At 43.4% G+C, this 25,414-nt stretch overlaps 1 protein-coding gene across 2 annotated transcripts in view; it reads right to left on the bottom strand.

The window, feature by feature from the left end:
* Positions 1-310: 310 nt before the first annotated feature.
* TPCN1 (two pore segment channel 1) overlaps positions 311-25,414 on the bottom strand; it is a 31,013-nt gene continuing 5,909 nt past the window's right edge. The window contains exons 4-27 of one of the 2 annotated variants that reach the window (XM_026718641.2): positions 24,306-24,419; positions 22,730-22,860; positions 21,384-21,472; positions 20,761-20,795; positions 20,208-20,266; positions 18,963-19,062; positions 16,916-17,032; positions 16,619-16,743; positions 15,857-15,905; positions 14,881-14,944; positions 14,417-14,461; positions 13,035-13,091; positions 12,880-12,930; positions 11,789-11,861; positions 11,584-11,691; positions 10,908-10,979; positions 9,351-9,440; positions 8,842-8,957; positions 8,190-8,236; positions 6,992-7,060; positions 6,627-6,711; positions 5,112-5,251; positions 4,928-5,008; positions 311-3,805 (exon numbers count right to left, since the gene is read on the bottom strand). In XM_026718641.2, the coding sequence (XP_026574426.1) occupies positions 3,683-3,805; positions 4,928-5,008; positions 5,112-5,251; positions 6,627-6,711; positions 6,992-7,060; positions 8,190-8,236; positions 8,842-8,957; positions 9,351-9,440; positions 10,908-10,979; positions 11,584-11,691; positions 11,789-11,861; positions 12,880-12,930; positions 13,035-13,091; positions 14,417-14,461; positions 14,881-14,944; positions 15,857-15,905; positions 16,619-16,743; positions 16,916-17,032; positions 18,963-19,062; positions 20,208-20,266; positions 20,761-20,795; positions 21,384-21,472; positions 22,730-22,860; positions 24,306-24,419 (2,040 nt within the window). In that variant the 3' untranslated portion in view covers positions 311-3,682. The remainder of the gene's footprint in view (positions 3,806-4,927; positions 5,009-5,111; positions 5,252-6,626; positions 6,712-6,991; positions 7,061-8,189; positions 8,237-8,841; positions 8,958-9,350; positions 9,441-10,907; positions 10,980-11,583; positions 11,692-11,788; positions 11,862-12,879; positions 12,931-13,034; positions 13,092-14,416; positions 14,462-14,880; positions 14,945-15,856; positions 15,906-16,618; positions 16,744-16,915; positions 17,033-18,962; positions 19,063-20,207; positions 20,267-20,760; positions 20,796-21,383; positions 21,473-22,729; positions 22,861-24,305; positions 24,420-25,414) is intronic. The other variant, XM_026718642.2, reaches the window with a different exon arrangement.

The following is a 25,414-nucleotide window of genomic DNA, read 5'->3' as shown; positions in this document are numbered from 1 at the left end:
TCCCTCCACCCCCTGGGTGTATCATAATTCATATCCTCCAATGGGACACATCCATAGCCAAGAGTCATCAATCATATTCTCCAATGAGAATTTTATGCGGCAGAAATTTCGGTCACCTAGTTACTATCTTTCAAAACATTTATGGAATGCACTTTCAGTTTCCAAGCTGCCGCACTTACTCCCCTCTCCCTTTCTGTCTCAAAAGATCATAGAAATATTTTATGAGTTGACAGAATGGTTACTAAACGAATGATTTTAAGTCGTAATCTACCTGCCTGTATACCCTTAATATAAAAAGAGAGATGCAGAAAAAGGGGTTAAAGAGGTTTATTAAATGTTCTGTAAACATCTATATAATACTGTTTTCAGACATATCGTTATATCGGTCATACAAATTTCCCCGTATCCAAAACCCATAATCCCCAGCGAATGATTGTCTTTGGAGGTTAGAGCAGAGAAGAAAAAAAATATTTAGGAAGGAACATCCCTGCTTTTTTCTGAAGTTTGTTTTCCTTCCAAGAGGCTCCAAAAAAAAACACAAAAAAACACCTTTCTGGAGTTGTTTCTAACTTATACCCTAAACGAGAATAAAAATAACAAAAACTTGAAAAAAAATATGACCCCATTTTACTCAGTATGGGGTTTCCAGTATCTCTTATGCCCCACAGAGGAAGGAAATCTGAAATTATATCCTTTTTCATTTACTATCTAGGCTGATGGTAGGAGGAAAAAAAAAACGGAATTTAGTGCTTATTTGTGACCCAAGTGTAATGCCTCAAAACCTGGAATACGTTTTCTTCCAATTTTTAGTGTTTGAAATACTAAAATTAAGCCTGGCAGCGTTCAATCTTGCTTGATGCTCACTGGAAAGGCTACTGCTGTCAGTCAGTGTTTCTCAAAGCTTATCAACTTTGAAAATGTGTGGACTTCAATTTCCAGCATTCAAGATGGAGAAACTTTGCTCTAGATGTTGACACCATGGACCTTAGCCAAAAAATGGTGCGAATGATGGGCTAGAGATGGTACCAAGCAGATTCTCATTAACAAGCCTAAGTGTGCATAAGCATGTAAAATGTACAACATCTGAGCCGTTGACTGACAAGCAAGAAAACTCCAAATTATAAAGGCGGCCAGCCTTCATTTCCATTGAGTGACACCAGCAAAACGGTCAGTAAACCAGATTAAGGATCACTCAAACTCCAGTTTAAAAACGAACAGAATGTACAAAGCTACCTGTTGCTTCAAATCCAAACTCTGGTTTGGAGTTGTTGTGCGTCCCAGAAACTCTTAGCAGCTCCATCCCAGAAGCTGGTCCTTCCTTGGTTGTGCATTGTCACCACACAATCCCAGGAAAATGTGTCTTCCAGCTGGGGTACATAAAGTGCTTTCTCTAGGCACACGCAGTCAGCACTTCCCTGTTTTAAAATTTTTACTTCCCAGGGAAAGAGCCCTGGGAGAAAAAAAAACACCTAGTCCCACACAAATAGGGGAGATTTAGATATCCCTACCCATTCTGAAATTCCATTTTTGCTTGGAAGCCAAAACTTTGCAAATCCCCTAAGGAATGTTGTCTATCTGTGGGGTGGGTTTGTTTTTTGCTTCAACCTAGCCCTTTTTAAAAAAGAATTAACAAACTTGATTGATACAGCAAGAAGGAATGCCTTCCCCGAACTGACAGCATAATGCCCTCTTGAACCAAAAGTAGTTTTTTAAAGATGCCCCTTTTCTCTCCTTAAAGGTCGTTAAGCGTTCCTTTTTCAACCTGGAGGAACTCCAGATGGGGTGGACTTCAACTCCCAGAGTCGCCCCACAGCCCAGGAATTCTGGGAGTTGAAGTCCACAGACGGAAGTCACCTGAACTGTGAATATCTACTACCTTATAAAACATTTGCATTCTTTTTAGGAAGAAAACAGGGATCATGGGTGCAGGAGCTCTTATTTTCTCCACCGGGTGTCTTCTGATAGTGTTAAGACTACAACGGCAATCTTCCACAGCCATTAACGTAGCTCAGGGTGTTGTTGTTTTTTTTGAAGATTTAAAGGGCATTGGAAGATGCCATCACAGAACTGAGCTGTTTAGAAAAAGAGCATGTCATTTATGTGACTGTTTACCTCAAACCCATCTTCGGAGCAAAATAAACTCACCTCCAACAACTGGAAAATAATTTAGTTCGCTCAAAGCCAACCTTTCTCCATCGATTTATTTAGCGTGGAAATAAGCCTGTTGTTTTTTAAAATGAAGAACTGTGCCAGAGAGTGAGCCGACGTGAGAAAACAAATTCCTAATTATTCAAGGTTTGCCATCCTAAAATTACAAAAGGGACAAGAACAAAAAAAAAGGGGGGGAGGAGGAGAGGGAGACCCCCCTGTCTTTTTTGCTTATAAATTGGCGGGGGGGGGGGGGAGGAGGAAGCAAATTCCGTTTAGCGTTTGCTAATTAGCAATCGAGATTAACATAGGGAGACAAACCTTAATGCTTCTTTGCCTATTGTGTGTTGTCAAAGCAAGGAAGGCACGACAAAAGACACAATCTGCTTGTTGGTTTCTCTCGCGGGACAGCTTCCGAAGAGATCCCAAGCTCGCTAACCGACGAAGGAATTTCTACAGAAGCGAACCCACAATCAAACCTGATAAGACACTCTGATCCCGTGATCACTTTTGTCTTTTCCGTGAAAAGAATTATTGCTTTTCTATCATGCCTCGTGGCATGGGGGCTTCAGGCCTTAATGCAATGCCTGTTGGCAGCGTTTTAGGAGTTAATGACAACTGGCAGGATTGGTTCAGGATTTAATTCAACACCTACTGGCCCGTCGCTGTTCATAGCTTCAGGTAGATGCCGCTGCGAACATTCGCAATGCCGGGATGACGTTTGTGAGCAGGATGGAGTCTTAAACCTGTCCAGGTGGTTCTCCCTGAACCAAAAACTCATTTCTGTTCGGTTGGTCCTGGGTTCTGCCTGCCTGGGCACCTTCCTACATTTGGGTAAAACCTGCCAAGTGGATCATTGGCGTACTAGCAGTCCTTACAGAAGCTGAACAACGAAGGGTGGGGAAAAATAAAGGAGTGGTGTCAAAGTTGCTTTACTTCACTGCAGTTTGTGCACCATGGAGACAAGAGAGCGAGCCATGTAGTTAGTGGATGCTTGGCGACCTCACCTGCCTTTTTGCCATTTCTAGCCAATCTCGACTGCTGGTGGAAGGTGGTATGACGACCATGCCGGGATGGGCGTCTTGTATTTTCGCCTGCTTGGCCATCATTGGCAAACGGGGCCGGTTTTCAGCCGTCTGTGCCAACTCCCATCCCAGCCTTTTGCCACAGCAGCCACAAGGACAAAATGGACAGGTTATCTACCAAAAAACAAACAAAAAAAAGGGCCAGGAAAAAATTTGCACGAATCTCCCATTGCCATAACTGCAAAGTTTAACAGTCCTTCCAGATACACCCGACGCTCGATGCCCAAAATCAAAAGGAAACGACCAATATATATATATATTTTTAAAAAATAGTAATAATAAAAATAGCCATCTTCTCTTGCGTGAGATTTCAGCCTCCTGGCTGGAGATCTCAAAGATCTCAGGACCGTTAAAGGAAAAATCTGGTTGAGGGGAAGCCGTAGAGAGCGCCGTGCCGCCAAGCCCAGGTTGAATGCATAGGAGAACTGGCTTTCTTGATAAGCCAAAGTTTAGATGATTGTTTGCGAGCGCTGGCGGAGGGCGGGAGGGTGGAAGGCCTGGTGGAGCAGCTCCTCGTCTTCGTGCCAAGGAAGCTCTCGTTCCTCTCTTCTGGAATGTTCTTCGTACCACTCCTGAGAACGGAAGACGGGCGTCACTGCGCTAAACCACCACGAGAATGCCCACCCCTCGGGAAAATGAAACAGGAGAGCCATGATATCAGGCAGGCCCCAAAAATGTTTGTGGCAGCCAAGCCAGGAATTAGAATAATGCAGGATACAGAGGAACAGAGTTGGAAGGGACCTTGGAGGTCCTCTAGTCCAACCCTTGCTCAAGCAGGAAATCCTTTTTACCATTTCAGACAAAGGGTTATCCAATCTCTTAAAAAATTCCACTGAAGGACCATCCGTAATTTCCAGTTAAGTCCTATCCTATCTTATCCTATCCTGTCCTATCCATCCCTATTCCCTTCTCTTCCCTCTCCTCCCCACTCCCATTCCATCCCCTCCCTTCCATTCCATTTGATTCCCTTCCCTTCCCTTCTATTCCATTCCAATTCATTCCATTCCATTTTCCTATTTTATTCTATTTCTATTATTCCTATTCAATTCTATTCCTATTTCTACTCCATTCCACTCCATATTTTCTGTTCTGTTCTGTTCTATTCCTTATTCTATTCTCCTATTTCTATTCCATTCCATTTCAATTCATTCCATTCCATATTTCCTATCCTATCCTATCCTATCCTATCCTATCCTATCCTTATCCCTATCCTATTCCTATTTCCATTCCATTCCATTCCATATTCATTCCATTCCATATTCATTCCATTTCATATATCCTATGCTGTCCTGTTCCGTTCTGTTCTATTCCTTATTCTATTCTCCTGTTTCTATTCCATTCTATTCCAATTCATTCCATTCCATATTTTCTATCCTATCCTATCCTATCCTATCCTATCCTATCCTATCCTATCCTATCCTATCCTATCCTATCCTATCTTTATCCCTATCCCTATCCCTATTTCCATTCCATTCCATATTAATTCCATTCCATATATCCTATGCTGTCCTGTTCTGTCCTGTTCTGTTCTGTCCCATCCCATCCCAGGCAGTCCATGTAGCCATCTTGGTACCCAATGCATAGACTGCTCTTCAGTTCCCCACCCCAAAATTACGGGCCAAAGCATCCTCTGCGCCACTGATCTCCAGAGAGAGCTCCAGGCCTTATCACCTCCCCAGCTCGCGCCAACCTACCTGTATCTCCTCTTCGTACATTTTCATACTTAAATCACTTTTGGTCCTCGATCGGCGGCCCAGGAACAGCATGGCGGCTTGCTAGAGCCGTGAGAGATATAAAACGGTGAGAAGGACATTTCGCCTCAGTTAGATAGGAGGTTGTTTTATTTTCTATCCTGAGTCCCCAGTCTCCTCAACTCACCCGGTGCCGGTCCATCTGGGAAACGACCTTGAGGAGTTGACTAGCTGCCAAGTTGTCACCTTGCCTCCCGTAGGTCTCGGCGAGGCCCCTGATTTCTTCCTTGGAGACCTCCCGCTCAAAGACAATCCCGCTGTCTTCTGCTGGAGGGGAAAAAACAACAATGGCCAGGAATCTTGGAGTAACAGGAAGAGAAAGAGCTACCAAAAACGTCCAGATCTGGTGTTTTGCTAGTCACCATTCCCTGGAACGCCCATGGACATCCTCCATCATCGAGGTGATAGTTGTCCCAAAGGTGAGTTTTAGATGAGACAGAATGTTACAAGATACGGAATAAATTTTATCAAACGTTGGGAACAGAAACGGGGGACTCAAATAATAATAATAATAAAAAAATGAGTATGATTTGTAGAATGGGTAAATGAGGCTATATAGTAAATGCAGTGGAATATGACGGATAAGATAACGGATATAAGTTAACTGTACAAATGTATGCATGTATATAAGACATGTATCATATATTATAGTATGTAGGTCACCGTGTCCAATGTTTTAATAATTCAATCAATAAAATATTTTTTTTAAAAAAAAAAACATCAGGACTGGATTCAGCAGTCCATCTGCATTTCAAAGACAAAAGCCGCTCTTTTGAAGACAGGCAAGTCCACATTTTGGACAGAGATTCTCCCTGGTTTGAAAGAGGGGTCAAAAGAGGCCATGTAGGTCAAAAATGAACAGCCCTCTCTTAATAGAAAGGATATGACCTCATCTGTCTCCAGTCTACAACACAACAGGACTGAGAAGGTCGAGGACACAGATAAAACCTCCAAGTGGCCTCAACAACCCTCTAAAACAAGGCCCTTCAAACTTGGCGAAGTTTAAGACTTGTGGGCTTCAACTCCCAGAATTCCTGAGCTAACATGACTGGAGGAGAAGGGATTCTGGGAGTTGAAGTCTACAAGTCTTCAAGCTGTTAAGTTTGAAGACCCCCTGCTCTAAAAAGGATGCAAATGACCAGCCAGGAGTATAAATCCTTCCATTCTCTACCATCCAGTCAGAGCTGAAGAAGCTGCTTGGATGAGAAGCGAAACATCTTCAAAGAAAAAAACAGAAAGTCCAGTTGCTTCTTGAAAAAAGCACTTTGGGGGCAACTGAGGACATAGATAAACCTCCAAGTGGCCTCAACGACTCTTTAAAAAGGATGCAAATGACCAGCTGTCTGCAAGGAGTATAAACCCTTCCATTCTCCACCATCCAGTCAGAGCTGAAGAAGGTTCTCGGATGAAGAAGCGAAACGTCTTCTACAGAAAAACCAGAAACTCCAGAGTTGCTTCTTAAAAAAGCACCTTTGGGACACTCCCTGGAATTCTTTCACAACAGCTTCTTTGGTTTTTCTAGAGTAAAATCGTTCCAGATGTTCCCTAGATCCTCGACTCTAATCTTAAGCCTACCAGGGAGGAAGACGGATAGGAAGGATGATGATATGATACAGCAGAGAGCAAAATATCACCCACGCACCTTCTGAATCCTGATTCTTGCGGGCATAATTCATGCGGAACACAAACGCTTCCAGTATAAAAGCAACTATAATTGTCATCACCACCTGGGGGGTGGGAAAAATAAAAGTATTTTATAGGATGTACAGGAATCTTCCTTAATTATCTTTTTCCCCCCTATCTGTATTGCTCTTTGCACGTTCCCTTATCTTTTTCTTAACTTTTCTTTACATACTCTCACATTTTTTTTTCTTTTACTTCCATAGAAGTTTCCAATAAAAACATACAAAACAAACAATCGACACACACACACACAAAAAGGATAGGATTGCAACCGTCATCTAAATGTGGATCTCATGACGGAAGGATCTTGTTCGATTTACTCACCATGGTCACGATGTAGAAAATCATGAAATAAAGACGACTCCAGTGAGACGTTTCTGAGGTCACCCCTTCCTTAAAAATAAACAGGAAAATGAAATCTCTTAAACGGTTGGTGGTGGATGGAAACCATAAATGCAATCTCCCAATACTCTAGCATCTAAAATATCATCCATCCATCCATCCATTGATCTAATGCATTTATATATCTATCTGTGTCATCCATCCATCTATCCATCCACCCACTTACCTATCTATATCTTTCTCGGTCTCTCTCATCTATACCTATCTGTATCTATCTATCCTACCTTCTTATCTATTCGTCTCTTTCAATTTTCTGTCTGTCTGTTTGTCTGTCTGTCTGTCTATCTATCTATCTATCTATCTATCTATCTATCTATCTATCTATCTATCTATCTATCTATCTATCTATCTATCTATCATATATCCCTCCCCCTCTCCCCCCTCTGCATTTTCTTAGCTATCAGTAGTGTTCAGTAGTGTTGTGGCCCGCCTTGGACAGTGAGGAGGTTGTGGGGGGGATGTGGGTCAGTCTTGGAGTCTCGGGAAGGCTCTGACGAGGGCTCTGCGTCGGAGGCAGAGATGGGGACAGGGCCTTCTGACAGTTATTAGCTGCTTTTGGAGTCAGAGATGAGTGGGGAAGAAGAACAGCTGGAGCCTGTTCCCAGTGTGCGCATGTGCAGAGCTGCTAGAAGAAGGGAACAGCTAAGGAATAAGGGTTGACTCGGGAGTAAGGGCACAGGTGGATGGTGAATGGCACCTCCCTTAAGGAATAAAGAGGAGCAAAAGGGGTTTTTGCAGGAGACAATAAGTTCAATTCATGAGAGTGAAGATCTGTTCCTGGCTTCTTGCCAAGTTATTGCTGTTACAGCATGGCGTTTGGAAGCTATCGGCCTGGCAACTCCCCATGCTTGACAAAGGTCTGTAATAGTGAAATCTCATGAAAGACTGTCAGCCAAGACTTTGCTGGAGAGGAATTCACTTTAACCTAAATAAAAGGGATTTTATCGGGACGAAGAGTCGGCTTCACGATCTTGGGAAGGTCTAGGTCAGAACGCTGACCATTCCTCGCTTTGGCTTATTCATTGCAATATCGTGGAACCGAAAGGACCCGAAAGATGGTGGTTATTTAGGTTGACATGCAGTTACACCAACACACAAGGGGGGGTTTCTGTAGACTTACCATGATGATGTACCAATCGTTGACTACCGTTAACTCAAAGAGGGTCACTGCATTAAAAACAGTAAAGGGGAAGAGATCAGAAACAGGGAACAATTCAAGGACCCCTGAAGGTCATTCGCAAACTTCAAGTGGTAGTAAAAGAGCCCTGGTGGTCCAGTGGTTAGAATGCAGTATTGCGGGCTAATTCTGCCCATTGGCAGCAGTGCGATCCTAACCGGCTCAAGGTCGACTCAGTCTTCCTTCCTTCCGAGGTGGGTAAAATGAGGACCCAGATTGTTGGGGGCAAGAGGCTGACTCTGTAAAACCATTTAGAGAGGGCGACTGTGAAGAGGTATATAAGTCTAAGCGCTACTGCGATTGTTTTTGGGGGAAGTTTCTATTGCTTTTATCATTTTAAAACATTTTTTAAAGTGTTTGGACTGTAATAGATTCTTGGCATCATAAGCCTTCCCTGTGTCTTTGATCGAGACGGGCGGCTATAGAAGCAGAAGAAAAGAAAGAAAGAAAGAAAGAAAGAAAGAAAGAGAGAGAGAGAGAGAGAGAGAGAGAGAGAGAGAGAGAAAGAAAGAAAAAAAACAGAGAATGTCTTTCCCACAGACCCGCAAGTTGATGTTTGAAAAAGGAGGGTGGGTGTTTGCGCTGGAGCTCTTACCGAAACTGTTCAAAATGTTGTCGAAGTTGTTGAGATAATAGTAGCCTTGGTCCACCACAGTCTTGTTCCCAATGGTGCGGTTGACCCAACGAAAGGCATCGGCCACCGTGCTGGTGCTGGATGAGAAAAGAACGAACAAACGAACAAAGAGAGAGAGAGAGGTGGCCCCGGGTTCAAAAATCTGTTTCTACAATGGTCAGATAAAAAAGACTGCACAGCGGGACCCTCCCAAGTTTCTTGGGCTGTAAAGAAGACAGAGTGTCAACTCATAAAACACTCCTCTGCTTATACCACCCAGCTCAGAGAGCACCAAGGACACCAGACCACAAGATGTTGTCGAAAACTAGTTCCTATCATCTCTGGCTGAGATTTTTTTTAAAAGTTAGCAGCTAAACAACTCAGCAAACAGAGGTTGACCCTTCAGTTTTGATATAGCAAGCTACACTGATCTATGGGCCAATTGAATTGATGTATATATTTTCAGAGAGAAGGAACTTGGAGATACTTACTTACAACAGTTTGGATAGAGTTTGCCCGAGAAGAATTCCATGCCAATTATGGCAAAGCAGTAGTAGAAGATGAGTAAAGTTAGGCCTAGGCTAGAAGAGAAAGGAAAAGGATTTGGAAAAGTGCGGTTCAACGAGGTGGCTTTTTAACACAGTTGGAAGGGGCCCTGGAGGTCTTCTAGTCCAACCCCCTGCTCAAGCAGGAAACCTTATATCATCCTGGACAAACGGCTGCCCCGTCACTTCTTGAAAACCTCCAGTGATGGAGGCAAATTGTTTCACTGGTTGATTGTTCTGTTAGGAAAGTTCTCCTAGGTTGATTCTCTCCTGGACTGGTTTCCATCCGTTACTTCTTGTCCTGTCCTCTGGTGATTTGGATATTATGTCAACCTTCTCTACTCAAATATTGGATGACTGCTATCACGTCACCCCTAGTATGCATGTATATAGCATACTGTCTTTTCCCCAAAATAAGCCCTAGCACTTTTGTTGGAGGCCCCCAAAAATTATAAGACCGGGTTTTATTTTTGGGGAAACACGGTGTCCATCTGCACCTCTATAACTGTCTGGTTTGGTTCTGCAACCCAACAGGACAGACAGAGACTTGAGAGAGTAATAAGGACTGCAGAAAAAACAATGGCTACCAACCTGCCTACAATCGAGGACCCGTATACTGCATGAGTCAAAAAGAGGGCTGGGAAAATGTCTATAGACCCCTCACATCCTGGACATAAATTGTTTCAACTCCTACCCTCAAAACGATACTATAGAGCATTGCACACCAGAACAACTAGACACAAGGACAGTTTTTTCCCGAATGCCATCACTCCGCTAAACAAATAATTCCCTCAGCAATGTTCAACTATTTACAAAGTCTGCACTACTATCACTATTAATCTTCTCATCACTCCTGATCACCCATCCACTCCCACTTGTGACTGTATGACTGTAACTTTGTCGCTTGTATCCTTACGGTTTATATTAACTGTTTCCTAGTGTGACTTGATTGCTTATTGTACCCTATGACTATTATTGACTATTGTACCTTATGATTCTTGACTCTTGCCGAATGTATTTTTTCTTTTATGTACACTGAGAGCATTTGCACCAAGACAAATTCCTTGTGTGTCCAATCTCACATGGCCAATAAAAAATTCTATTCTGTTCTATAGCATATCAATATATGTGTTGTGTATGCGTACACTTTTGAAAGCAGGGCACATAATTTCATTTTTAATGTGTGCCAGAGTGAGTCCCACAGGAAAAAAAAATGGCAATGAAGGTTACCTTATCTATTTTATCCTAGGCCTTATCTTCTTTTGATTAAACAATCCCACTTCCTGCAGACATTCAACGCACACAACTGCCCAAGCTGGAGACTTTCTATCATTCTGGACAAATGGCTGTCAAATCTCTTCTTAAAAACGTCCAGTGTTGGAGCACTAGGTCGCAACAATGAGGATAATGAGGGGAGTTCTAGTCCTGCAACTTTAATAAAAACATGTAGACTTCCATTCCTCAGCAGCCAATCCAGGCAGGAACCTTTCATTCTCTCTCTACCTGGCCATCCTTGGAAGGAGTTCAAACATCGTATCCAAGACATTCCGGTAGCGTTTCTTCAATTTAAACAGCCTGCAATAAGAGAAAGGAAACAAAATAATAATAATAATAATAATGCATGACTCTCTAGAGAGAAGTGTTTTCCAACCTCGGCAACTTGAAAATATGTGGACTTCCAAAACTCCTCCTCTGTCAGCCTGCTTTAAGATGGGAGGTCTTGTATTCCCAGAATTCTCCAGGTAGCATGCTTTAAGATATGTGGGCTTCCATCTTGAGAAGGAATCATAACAGGAGGAGGCAGAGGAGAGCAGGAAGAGGAGGAGGAGGAGAAGTAGGAAGAAGAGGAGAAGTAGGAAGAAGAGGAGAAGTAGAATATGAAGAGGAGGAGGGGGAGGAAGAAGAGGAGGAGAAGGAGAAGGAGGAGGAGGAGGAGGAGGAGGAGGAGGAGGAGAAGAAGAAGAAGAAGAAGAAGAAGAAGAAGAAGAAGAAGAAGAAGAAGAAGAAGAAGAAGAAGAAGAAGAAGAAGAAGAAGAAGAAGAAGAAGAAGCTGATGATGATTGCCACTCGGGGTCAAAGAACAAGGGATTCTGGGACTTGTAGTTTCTCAATAGCTAGAAGACACACACACACACACACACTGGACTACAGGGATCTGGTACCCATCCTGCATCTTCACCTGAGTAACTGCAGAGGCCGCAGCACAACAATGAAGTAGAAGGGTTCCATGTCGAACGCCAGTGTCAGGAGACCCAAAAACGCGAACAAAGTGACGGCAAAATCAAAACTGGGGAAAAAAAGGCGCAAGAGAGAGAAGTGGATTTTTTGGGGGTGCCATCTTGCAAGTCCTCAATGTGAAACCCCGTAAGTGGGGAGATACTTACAGATTCCAGCCAGACGAGAGATACTCTTTCGGCCCCAGGCCAGTAACCTTCAACAGCACCTCGACCCCATAGACTGTCAACGCAGAAGGGAAAGTGCTGGGATCGTGATTTTTTTAATCGCCGTACAATTTCTATTAAGGTTTATTTTGCACACGTATTTATGCATTTGCAAGAAACCATCAAAGGCCCTGCAATTCAACCCTGAGCTACAGATATTCTCTCTTCTATCAGTACCCCAATGTATTGTCGTCGTTTAATGACCCCATAATCCTTTGCGGGGTGGAGTCGGGGCAAATGAAAGGACCTGAGTGTTTACTGGCCGGATGCCCTTCCTGTCACCAGGGTGGAGTTTTGTTCAGCAGATATATTCTCATTGCATCCACAGAGAGAAGTATCTGCCTCTACCCAGGATCGAACTCACGGCCTCCTGATTGTGAAGCCAGAGTTCCACCTCCAGGCCACCGTGCCACTCCGTACCCCAATGTATTGTACTCCATTTATTCTTTCCTTCCAATGTCTCCACATTTTTATTCTCTAAAGATGCCTCCAGGCGCCATTTTAGAAGCCAAAGTTCTGGGGTGGGATTCAATGTTTTTAAGAACTGGTTCTGTTGGCATGGCCTAGTGGGTGGGCGTGGCTTGGTGGTCATGTGACTGGCTGGGCGTGGCCAACTCAATATCCCTCACATCGAGGCACCCATCTCCTCACCTGGCCTCTCATGACTGTGGGGGAATGCTGCAACAGTCGTAAGTGTGAAAAATTGTCATAAGTCACTTTTTTCAGTGCCATTGTAACTTTGAATGGTCCCTCCACACAAGTAAAGTATTAGCAAAGGAGGGGAAAAAAAACTCCAGAGAAGTTCCTGAGACCGGAAGTCTAATCCTGCCAAGAATGTAATAAGGATTAACGGAGAGGCAGTTTCTGTAAGCAACACCAGAATGTTTCCTTCCTGCCTTCCTTACAGGATTAGCCCAGTCATTTCTTCTAACAACCGGTTCTCCGAACTGCTCAGAACGTTAACAACCGGTTCTAGCGAATAGGTGTGAACTGGTAGAATCCCACCCTTGGCCCAAAGTTGCTAAAGAACTTACTTGTGAGGAACATGATGTAACTCCAGGGGACGTCTCGAGAAAAGATTCCGTCTGAAAAAGAAACAGTGGGGCGTTTCAGAGAACAACTGAAAACCAGTCAGAAGGAAGGGAAGGTGGACTCAAGTCAGCAGACATTCAATTACGTTGTGTCGTACCTCGCAACATGAAGGTTTCCACTAGAATCCAGAGTCCATTCACGGCCACCAAAATATCTGCGAGACACAATGGAAAACGAGTGTTTTTTTAAACAAAACGCTCCGTGGGACCAACATGCGTTGGCGAGATGCTCCGGTGGAATCCAACCTTTGGGTCAATGGGCCTTTAGCAACATTTACCCTCCTCCCGCACATTTAAGGCTCATGCTGCAGCTGACGTCAGATTAATTCCCGTCAAGACAATCCTTGCCTTTGTTGGGTTTCCAATTGAAAAGCGACAGCACAAAAAAGGTGAAGTGGCCAAAGGGAAAAAAAATACAACTCTTTGAGGTTCACTCTTCGGGATTAAGTTTGGACATTTCAATTGGCTGGACCAACCTGGATTTGTTGCAACTCGGGACTGAAATTGCGTGGCAGGGATCGACTGCGGTGGAATATAGCCTGGATTCCCAGGAGGGAGGGGCTGCACTCCCGGAGGACCAAGGGACAGCACAGCTTAAGAGAGTTTGTGTGTGAGAAAGGAGGCGAAGACGGCTCCTCCTTAGTAGTTCCCAAAGGGTATGTTCAACGGCGCATGTGGTCTGCTTCAGTTTGGCAAGATTTCTGTCTACAGGTGAGGAACCATAAAGACAACGGCTTGGAAGTACGGGTACTCCTTGGCTTACAACCACAACTGAGCGAGCCCCAAGTTTCTGCTGCTAATTTTGATCTTGTGACCCTTGGGGTTGCTGCAACGGTCGTCAAGTGTGAAAAACGGCCATAGGTCACTTTTTTCAGTGCCGTTGTAACTTCAGTCACTAAGCGAACTCTTGTAAGCTGAGGGCTACCTCTAACCTATGGGTGTCAGGATTCCGGCAGTTGCCCCCAATTAAATCACGGGTCTCGAGCCAAACTTCCATAAGTTCAAAAGGATTTATTGGGAGTTAACGTGCCGGCACTGCCTGGGTGTAGCTGACTCTGAGCCGCATCATTGACCCTGGTTTTGCCCCCACCCCCCTGGGTGTATCATAATTCATATTCTCCAATGGGACACATCCACAGCCCAGAGTCATCAATCATGTTCTCCGGTTAGAATTTTGCTTAGCAGAAACTTCGGTCACCTAGTTACTATCTTTGAAAAACTATTTATGGAATTCACTTTCGATTTCCAAGCTGCCGCACTGCTCCCCTGCCTCTCCCTTTCTGTTGGCCACTCTAAAAAAGACCATAGAAATATTTTTATGAGTTGACATTGGGTCTTTCTTGATCCTGGGAGCCTAATAATAAGGTCAACTTTGAAGTCGATCAGCATATTGGTAAAATGAAACTCCACTTAATACGTGGCAGAATTCTATCCGTTAGCCCCTCACCCTCCACCCCAAACAGAGTGAAGAGTGACTTACACATGCCATACTGGAAAGCCCGAGAATTCACTAATATGTTAATGCCTGTTGAAAGGAAAAAGAGACAAGGCAAAAGAATTAAATGCTTTTTTCTTTTTTCGGACATCCTTCTCGACGTTTTCTTGGAAATACCCCAGGCTGCTATTTTCTCCCTTTTTTCTCTTTGCCTTATTCTGCAAAGCCCCTGAGGGCAGGACAAGAAGAAGTCATGGATGGAAACATATCAAGAAGGGAATCCAACCTCGAAATAGAGAAGAATTTCCGGACCGAGAGAACCATCCATCACCGGGATGGCTTCCCTCCAGGAGTTGTGAGTTCTCCATCCCAGGAAGAGACTGGAACCACCCTTTGCCAGGGATGGTAGAGGGGGGCCTTTCTTGGGCAGGGGGTTGGACTAGAAGACCTCCGAGGTCCCTCCCAGCCCTGTGATTCTATAGTTCTATAGAAACACAGAGTTTTTTCACCTTTAAAAATGAGGAAAGCCGTCCCTGGAAGATCGTCAAACCAATGTTCTCGGTTCCTTTTGGCCTGGAAAAGAAAGCGAGCAAACCTCAGTCAGCTTTGGTTCATTTTCATGACTGGGCTGGAAGATCTTTAAGATCCCTTCTCCCTCCAGGATTGATTGATTCCTTCCTTCCTTCCTTCCTTCCTTCCTTCCTTCTTTCCTTCCTTCCTCCCCTCCCTCCCTCCCTCCCTTCCTTCTTCCTTTCCGTCCTCCCTTCCTTTTCTTCCTTCCACCCTTCCTTCCCTCCTCTCTCTGCCTCCCTCCTTCCTTCTTTCCTTTATTTCTTCCTTTGTTCCTCCCTCCCTCCCTTTCTTTCCTCCCTCTCTCTCACCCCTTCCTTCCTTCCTTTCCTTCTTCCTTCCTTCTTTCCTTCCTTCTCCCTTCCCTTCCCTCCTCTCTTCCTTCCTTTTCCTTCCCTCCGTCCTTCTTTCCTCCCTCCCTCTTTCCCCTCCTCTCTCCTTCCTTCCCCTATTTCTTCTTTTGTCCCTCTCTTCCTCTTTCCCCGCCTCTCTCCTTCCTTCCTTCCTTCCTTCCTTCCTTCCTTCCTTCCTTCCTTCCTTCCTTCCTTCCTTCCTTCCTCCCTCCCTCCCTCCCTCCCTCCCTCTCTCCCACCCCTTCCATCCATCTATCCATCTATCCATCCATCCATCCATCCATCCATCAATCTCCCCAGCGTTGGTTCTCCACAAGGGTGTCCCTTTTGTTCTTCCTCATCCTAGAGCAGAGGTCTCCAAACTCAGCAACTTTTAAGACTTGTGGACTTCAACTCCCAGAAATTCTCCAGCCAGCTATGCTACGCTGGCTGGAGAATTCTGGGAGTTGAAGTCCACAAGTCTTAAAGTTGCCAAGTTTGGGGACCTCTGCCCTAGGGGCTCACTTCCCATCCAGCACCCCTAAACCAAAGACACCCATACAGCCCCAAACTGACGGCTTACCTTCCATTTCAAACCAGCCACTTCGTAGAAACTGTACATATCCTTCAAACTGAAACAGACAAAGAGGTGTGTGTGTGTGTGTGTGTGTGAGACTTTTCTACCCACGTTCCATTCTCCCGTTCAAACACGTCTTCAGATTTTGCCAACCGGATCCCCAAACCCAACCCCAACCCCCACCCCCCAGTTCAAGAATGAAAGGGCTCAGTCCCATTTTTAAAAGTCTGAGCAAAAGTTTGCAACAACCCACGTCACGCGAGGCGTTTCTGCACGCCGACTCAGCTGAGAGAGAGAGAGAGATAGAGAGAGAGAGAAAGAGAGAGAGATAAAAATAAGAATTGTTGCATGACTAGATGTGCTGATGGGAGCTTGCAAAAGAAAAAAGAAAAAAAAGAAAGGGAGGCAAATCATCCTCCAAGCGAAGATTTCGTTCCTTTTGTAAGAGCATTTCACTGCTAGGAAAAAAAGAAAGAAAGATCCTTACTATAAAACGTGTTAAACGCTTGGCATGCAAGACTGCTAGATGCTCACACTGTCATTAGAATGCCTTCACACACACACACACACACACTGGGAGTCGAGGGTTTTTCTTCCCTTAAGGGATCAGACTAGGGCAGGTCTGACACCTTAAGTTTTGAAATTTGTAATTTGGGGAAAATTGTAATTTGTTTGAGGAAATTTGTAATTTGTTTGGGGAAAAGAAAGCTTCCGATTCTTTCCATCTTCTTCCATGGGGCAGCGGGGAAAACCCATGTCCATCCTTACCTGACCAAAGGGCCGTTGCTTTGACTCAGTGCTTTGAAAGTCAGATAACGGTCTCGAACGCTCATCCGGGGCGCGTAGAAGTGCATCAGGCCGTCAAATTGCTTGAAAGCAACCCCAGAGGGACTCTAGAGACAAAAGAAAGAAGTTACGCGGAGGACGTACAGCCTCACAAGAGTTTGTTTATTGCCATTAAAACGGCCCTGGAAAAAGGTATGACCGTTTTTTCACACCTATGACCATTGCACCCTGGCCACCCGATCGAAAATTCGGACGCTATTCTATCCAGGACCACCTTACCTGTTTGCTAACCAGCAGGTGGTAGGCGTGCTGGACAGCCGTGCGCTTGTGAAGCAAGAGTGACCGGAACTTCATTTTTTCAATGTCATTGAAGGTGTCAAAAACGACAGCCAGGAGCTACGGGAGGGGAAAAAAGGGTGAAGCAAAAATCAAGATCAATGTCAAACTGACAGGAAGGAAATTCCAAAGCCAGGTTAGAAGGCATGACTTCACAGGGAAGAGGAGTGGAAAGTTGGAAGCAACTCCCAGCGGAGCTAATGGGTTAATTATGAGTTCACAGTAGGACTGTAACTTTTCCACTTGTATCCTTACGATTTATATGGACTGTTTCCTAGTACGATTTGATGGCTTATTGTACCCTATGACTATCATTAAGTGTTGGATCTTATGATTCTTGACTCTTGACGGATGTATCTTTTCTTTTATGTACACAGAGAGCATTTTATTTTATATTGCCGCCTATTCGCCTACGGCAACTCAAGGCAGCTTACACAATGTAAAGCCATATTTAAAATAAAAAATAAAAACAATAAAAACTAACAGAAAGAATCAAATAAATTAGTAAAGTACAATAGAACAAAATGTGGGGGAAAAAAATCAAAAAATCAAAAATCTGCATCAAGACAAATTCCTTGTGTATCCAATCACACTTGGCCAATAAAGAATTCTGTTCTGTTCTGTTGTTCTGTTCTGTTCTAATCTACTCTATTCTATTCCTATTGTACCCTATGACTATTATTAAGAGTTGTACCTGATGGTTCTTGACTCTTGACTAATGTATTTTTTCTTTTATGTACACCAAGAGCATTTGCGCTAAGACAAATTCCTTGTTTGTCCAATCACACTTGGCCAATAAAAAGAATTCTAATTCTAATTCTAAACATGCTTGGGAGATAAAGACGTGTCCATTCCTCTGACAAAAATTTAAAAAAATAAATAAAATAAAAATAAAATAGTAAGAGCTCCCATCAGTGTCTTCCAGTGATCAGGAGCAGTCTTAATCTGGGAGGATCCATTCTTCACATCAAAGGAGTCCATATACTACATGTTTTAACAGCAGCTAGAATTGTATTTTCCCTCAAACTGGAAGAGTGATAAGATACCAATCGAGGGGAAAATAATTGAAAAAATATTTGAATGCGCAGAAATGAATAAGACCGACGCTAGAAATTAAAGAAAAAGGACAATCTGAAGATTATATGTTATGGGATTTGTTTTATCAATGGATAGAAAATAGAATAAATTAAAAGGAATCAGATATACCCATAGAGCAATAAGAGAAACGAATGTAATAGATGTATTGGATTTCATTTATATTATATCTATGGGAATGTGATTATTGCTATCTTGTTATTTTGATAAGAATTAATAATGATTAATTGAAATATGTACCTAATCGACACATGATTGAAATGGAATGGAATTTTTGTGTGTATGTATGTATGTATGTATGTTATTTAGGTTTCTTTGGGTATTTTCCCACATCTTAATATTTGTGCTTTTTATTGTAGAGATGTTTTGGCAGAATCTCATCTGTCATCCTCAGGCTTGTGTATTGGGTTCTTTTTAATCGGTGTGTGTTAGGCTTGGCAGCACACACGATTGACACACACGGTTAAAAAGAACCCAATACACAAGCCTGAGGATGACAGATGAGATTCCCTACGTCCAGCTGGGAAACTCCTTCTTTGAGTTGGCCTTTTAGCATCTCTCCTCCTCTTTTCCCCACAACAACAACCTTGTGAGGTGGGCTAGGCTAAGAAGGAGGCCCAAAGTCACCTAGCTGGCTTAGCTTTCGTGGCTAAGGTGGGACTAGAACTCCCCGTCTCCTGGTGATCGGCCCAAAGTCACCCAACTGGCTTCTTTGCCTAAGGCAGAATTAGAACTCACATCTCCTGCTTCCTAACCTGGTGCCTTAGCCACTAGACCAAAACTGGCTCCCTCGCAGATGTGCAAAAGAAACAATCAGGCATAACAGCAAAGGTGCTGAAGACTCGGCTTGAAATCAGGAGAAAAAAAATCACCAAAGGCTGGAGATTCTACTTACCAAATTCATAATGAAATACAACTCGATTGAAAGATACACAATGAAAAAGACACAGGACCACGGGTTTCGGGAATAAGAAGGCATCATCACATCGGGAAAACTGTTCCGAAAGAAAGAGAGACGAAAAGAGAAGCAAGCTGGAATGAAGGAGAAACTTCCTACCAATAAGGACAATTAATAAGAATGAACCAAGAATGAATAGAATAGAATAAAATAAAGAAGGAAATAGAATAGAATAAGAATTTAGAATAGAATAGAACCGAAAATGAATAGAACAGAATAAAGAAGGAAGGAGAATAGAATAAGAATTTAGAATAGAATAGAACCGAAAATGAATAGAACAGAATAGAATAAAGAAGGAAAGAGAATAGAATAAGAATTTAGAATAGAATAGAATAGAATAGAAAATGAATAGAATAGAATAAAGAAGGAAAGAGAATAGAATAAGAATTTAGAATAGAATAGAACCGAGAACGAATAGAATAGAATAGAGAAAGAAGGAAAGAGAATAGAATAAGAATTTAGAATAGAATAGAACCGAAAATGAATAGAACAGAATAGAATAAAGAAGGAAAGAGAATAGAATAAGAATTTAGAATAGAATAGAATAGAAAATGAATAGAATAGAATAAAGAAGGAAAGAGAATAGAATAAGAATTTAGAATAGAATAGAACCGAGAATGAATAGAATAGAATAGAGAAAGAAGGAAAGAGAATAGAATAAGAATTTAGAATAGAATAGAACCGAGAATGAATAGAATAGAATAAAGAAGGAAATAGAAGAATTTAGAGTAGAATAGAATAAAAATTTAGAATAGAATTGAATAGAATAGAATAAAAATTTAGAATAGAATAGAATAAGAATTGGAAGGGACCTTGGAGGTCTTCTAGTCCAACCCACTGCTTAAGCAGGAAACCCTACACCAGACAAAACCCATGGAACTGCTTGCTACCAGAAGTTGTGGGTGGTCCATCCCTGGAGGCTTTTAAGAAGAGACTGGACAGCCAGTTGTCTGGAATAGTATAGGGTCCCCTGCTTGAGCATGGGGTTAGACTAGAAGACCTCCAGGGTCGCCCTTCCAACTCTTCTGTTACTCTGATTCAGGAGAGAGGACATCACCCGCCCTCTTTCAAATAAAGATGCTTTAATAGGAGCTGCTGGAAAAACGACGCGGGTAGTTTTCCTCTGCCCTGCCACCTCTTGTCGTTACCTCCCGTGCAGCTCTTCAAGACCCCAAGACTTACTTGGCCGTAGTGAGAAGAACGAAAAGATTCATCAGGCTGCTCTCCAGAGTGTTGAAATACTGCAAAAAAGAATGAAAAGGCATGGAGGAGAAAGCAAAATGACACAGTAGCCTCCGAATTGACAAATTCAGAAGAATTTCGTGGCCTGAAAGGATCTCAAATGCCTTTAGCAATAATAATAAGTCTTAAGTTTTCCTTGCTTCAGGAAAAAGCAATGAACCTGAAAATTCCTGGCTGTAATTTCCCCGGCTTAGCATATTACAAGCATGTCACCACTTTCTTTTTCGCAAAACAGTTAAGCAAAACGATGCCAATAAGAGTTGGCGTTTCAAATCCTGCCTGGGTGACACATTTCTTTATATAAAAAGAGGGAAGGAAATGGAGGCAAACTGAGAGCCACAGCTGCTTGACACCACAGCTAATCCAGAACTGTCTGCACAGCGCTGGAATTCACTGAAACGTCACCCAAAGTTGTTTAAAAGTTTCCCCTGTTAAGATTTGTGATGGTGCCCAAGAACAGTCAAAGAGTGCCGGAATGTATGATTTTACTTACAGGGTCCGATTTGTTTGGCGAGAAGAGATAAAATCCTAGAACAAACAAGAGAAGAAAGAACAGAGAAAGATCAAACAAATTACCTCTATAAAGTGTTACTGAAAAAAAGGAGAATATTTGTAGCTCGGGGTTGTATTCTTGTCAGAAGTCTTAAAAGTTCCAAGTTTTGGAGAATCCTGAGCTAGACAAATTATGCAAGGCGCAGCCAACAATTCCCACATTTTATATTGCTTTATTCTCCATTTTTCCAAACACGAGGGAGTCCTCATTTCAAACACGAGGGGTCGGTGCCGAGATTGTTTTCTTGCACGACCCAAACTAGGTAACATAATTCATACTAGGAAAGTCGGTGCAAAACTCGCCTAACCAAATTTTTCATTTAGCAACAGAAATCCTGGGCTCAACTGTGTTTGTAAATCCAGAACTACCTGCATTGAATAATCTCTCCTTAAAAGGTTTTGCTTTTATCTCTGTTTGGCGTTTGTTTACTTGGAACAAGGTTTGGGACGGAACGACTTCTCAGTACACGTTTGGTCCGGATCTCTTTTACTACAAATGTTTCTGCCTTTCTTGAAAGCGTTTCGCTTTAAACAAACGAATAGAAGAGTGATAAAAATTCATACCCAGAATCGCAAAGATGACCATGAAGAAAAGCAAAAGGAGAAGAATGTCAATGAAGGGAGGCAAAGACTGGAAAATCTGACGCAGGTTTCTGGAAAATACAAGGCAAAAACAAAAACAAAACAGCAGCTCTTTGAAAGGAAAATTCTCTCTCCGCGTCGATTATTATTCCATGCCTTAAAAACATGGAGTGAGATGCCCCAAAAATTAAAACGGCACCATCGTTTAAAGTTCCCCTTGCAAACAAATACATTTTAGAACAAATTTTGGGACAAAGAAACTTGACTAGACAATTTGCTAACCTTTAAAAAATAAAAAATAAAAATAAAAAAAAGGGAGCGGGGAAAATTCCCTTGACAAATGTGGCAAGGAAGTTTGTAAAATGGGACAAAACTCACTTAACAAAATGTCACGTTTCGGCGATGGAAACTTCGGCCGCAATCCTTTGACAGACGATCTGATTCGCTTAACAGACACGTCGCTAACTTAACAACCGCGGGGCTTCACTTTGCGACGGGAGGCAAGAAAGGTTGTACAATGGGGCTGACAACTCGCATAACAAAATGCCGCATTTCGCGACGGTAGTTTCGGGGGGCGTCTTGGCTGTACGTCAAGGGGCTTGCCTGTATTTTGGGACCTCTTGAGGAGGAGCTGTCTTCGCCCTCTTTCTCTCACACACGTATCGTATCTGGGCTGGGTTGCCTCTTACTTTTCTGGAATGCAACCCTTCCCTTCTGGGGAATTTACTGTCCAAGGAAAAACTCAGATTACGAACGCGTTTGGCATCCATAATTTCAGCGGTGGCGTACAAGCTAACCTCCAGTTAGGCTGTCAGAATTCCGGCAGTTACCCCCAATTAAATCATGAGTCTTGAGCCAAACTTCCAAAACTTAAAAAGGATTTATTGGGAATTAACATGCCGGCACTGCCTGGGAGTAGCCGACTCTGAGACACATCGTTCATTGTCACTCTTGACCCTGGTTTTCCCCCCACCTCCTGGATGTATCCTAAGTCATATTCTCCAATGGGAGACATCCATAGCCCAGAGTCATCAATCATGTTCTCCAGTTAGAATTTTGCACAGCAGAAACTTCAGTCACCTAGTTACTATCTCTGAAAAAACTATTTATGGAATACACTTTCAATTTCCAAGCTGCCGCACTTCTCCCTTTTCTGTTGGCAAACTCTAAAACAGCCATAGAAATGTTGTATGAGTTGACGGGAGTCTTTGGGACTTGACTCAAATCAACCCTTTACACAATTCTTTGCCGAAAAGCAAGCGAAAAGAGAAATGCTGATCAAGAGCATCATCGCGCCAGCCTGGTCGGAGACAACCTAACCCTGTTACCTTCTCACAGCTCCACAATAACGACAATCCACCAGGAAGATGCACCGCAAGGCTCGCGTGATGCGGAGGTGGGATGTCTGACGCACCAACACCACGGCCGCTTCTACAAACTGCAGGAAGAGGACGCAGGTCTGCAGGAGGAGGAGGAGGAGATCAGAGAAAGGCATCGGGTGCGGTGGAACGCGGCCTGGATTCCCAGGAGGGAGGGAGGGAGGGGAGGGGCTGCATTCCAGAGGATCCTCCAGAGGGGGCGGGGCTTAAATCACTTGGACGGGAGGAAGAGAATGAAGCAATTCTCAAGGGGACACAGGTAGCCTTCAACTTACGAACATCATTTAGCGACCCGTTCCAAGTTACGGCACTGAAAAAAGTGACATGTGACCGTTTTTTTCACACTTAACCACCGTTGCAGAATTCCCCAGGGTCACGGGATCAAAATTCAGACGCCTGGCAACTTATAACATATTTATGAGAGGGGTTATATGATCCTGTTTGGTGAGCTTTTGCCCACCCAAGTCAATGGAGAAGCCAAATTTGATTAATGACCTCGTGATCCACTTAGTAACGGCTGCGATTGGCTTAACCACTGCAGATGTTAAATGAGTAGCATGGTTCTTACATGCCTCTGGTTTTCCCCGTCGAGGTTGCTTCTCAGAAGGTGGCAAAAGGGGGATCAGGTGAGCCCGGGATACGACGACCGTCATAAATACAAGTCAAGTTTGCCTGAATTTTGATCATGTGACCCTGGGGACATCACAGCGGCCATTAAGGGATTTAATTTCAGGTATTTACTTAACCAACATGGCAAGAAAAGTCGTAGAGGAGGACAAAACTCACTTTGCAAATTTCTCACTTACTTAGTCACATAACTTTTGGGCTCCGTCGTCTCTCTCTCTCTCTCTCTCTGTCTGTCTGTCTCTCTCACACACTCTTTCTGTTTCTCTCTTTCTCTGTCTTTCTTTCTCTGTCTCTCTCGTTCTGTCTCTCTGTCTCTTTCTCTCTCTCTCTCTTTGTCTCTCTCTCTTTCTGTCTCTCTCTCCATCTTTCTCTGTGTTTGTGTGTGTCTCTCTCTCTTTCTCAGTCTCTCTCTCTCTGTTTCTCTCTCTCTCTCTCTCTCTCTCTGTGTCTCTCTCTCTGTCGGACAAAACTCACTTTGCAAATTTCTCACTTACTTAGCCACATAACTTTTGGGCTCCGTCGTCTCTCTCTCTCTCTTTCTGTGTCTCTCTGTCTGTCTCTCTCTCTCTCTCTCTTTCCGTCTCTCTTTCTCTATCTTTCTTTCTCTGTCTCCTTGTCTCTCTCGTTCTGTCTCTGTCTCTCTTTCTCTCTCTGTCTCTCTTTCTCTCTGTCTCTCTCTCCATCTTTCTCTCTCTGTGTGTGTCTCTCTCTCTGTTCCTCTCTCTCTGTTCCTCTCTCTCTCTCTCTCTCTCTCTCTGTTTCTCTCTCTGTGTGTGTGTGTGTCTCTCTCTCTCTGTCTCTCACCCCCACCTCCACAGGAAACAAGAATAAACCTGATTGGGATATATTTCCAGGTAAAAATACCAGGTGAGTTCTTGCTAGGTAGGTAAGGCCTTACCTTGACCATGGTTCTTTTGTGCCGGATGTAGGTATGGCAGCCCAGCCATCTTAATTTCATGGAGAGCTCAAACAACACAATGGTCAAGGCAAACAGCTCCAAGGTGGCATGGACCTAAAACCAGATGGGGGAAGAGTGAGAGGCGAGGATCCATGTTCCTCAGCTCATTTGTAAAAAAAACCAAACAGCTCCTGCCTTGGGGGGGTGGGGGGGTTGGACTAGAAGATCTCTAAGGAACCCTTCCAGCCTTAGGATTCTGCATTCTACATCAGGGGCTCTCCAAACTTAAAGGCCACTCTAGGAGTTGAATACCTCGTTCCCACCACCTGTCCGGATTATGGCAGTTCCCCCAATTAAATCACGAGTCTCGAGCCAAACTTCCAAAACTTCAAAAGGATTTATTGGGAGTTAACATGTCGGCACTGCCTGGATGTAGCCGACTCTGTGGCACATCATTCATTGTCACCCTTGACCCTGGTTTTGCCCCCATCCCTTGGGTGTATCATAATTCATATTCTCCAATGGGACACATCCATAGCCAAGAGTCATCAATCATGTTCTCCTGTTAGATATTTATGAGGCAGGAACTTCAGTCACCTCGAAACTATCTTTGACAAACTATTTATGGAATGCACTTTTGATTTCCAACCTGCCGCACTGCTCTTTCCAAACCCCTTCCCTCCCTCCCTTTCTGTTGCCAACTCTAACAAGACCGTATTTTATGAGTTGACACCGCCTTGTCTTAGACCTTACTCGTGCAGTAGGCGGTACTGCTACTATCCTTCTCATCTTCCGCATTTCTCATCTACTTATCCTTCCTACTCTCTTTCTCCTATTGGTATCTTACGATTTATCACTTGTTGCTTGTATCTTGTGGTGAACGGATTTGTAACTAGGATTTATGATCTGTGACCTATCCCTTCATTGTTTGTTATGTGTGCACACTGCGAGCTTACGAACCGGAGACAAATCCCGTGTGTGCCCAACCACACTTGGCCAATAAAGAATTCAATTCTACTCCCAGAATTCCTCATGCCGGCCTCAGGAATTCTGGGAATTGAATTCTGGGAATTTAAAAAGCAAATTTGGAGAATCCTGGCCTACGCGAC

This window comes from Pseudonaja textilis, chromosome 15, assembly GCF_049901715.1.
Source record: "Pseudonaja textilis isolate UNSWEBS1 chromosome 15, rPseTex1.2, whole genome shotgun sequence".
Taxonomy (NCBI): Eukaryota; Metazoa; Chordata; class Lepidosauria; order Squamata; family Elapidae; genus Pseudonaja; species Pseudonaja textilis.
This window is presented reverse-complemented; position numbering and strand designations above follow the sequence as displayed.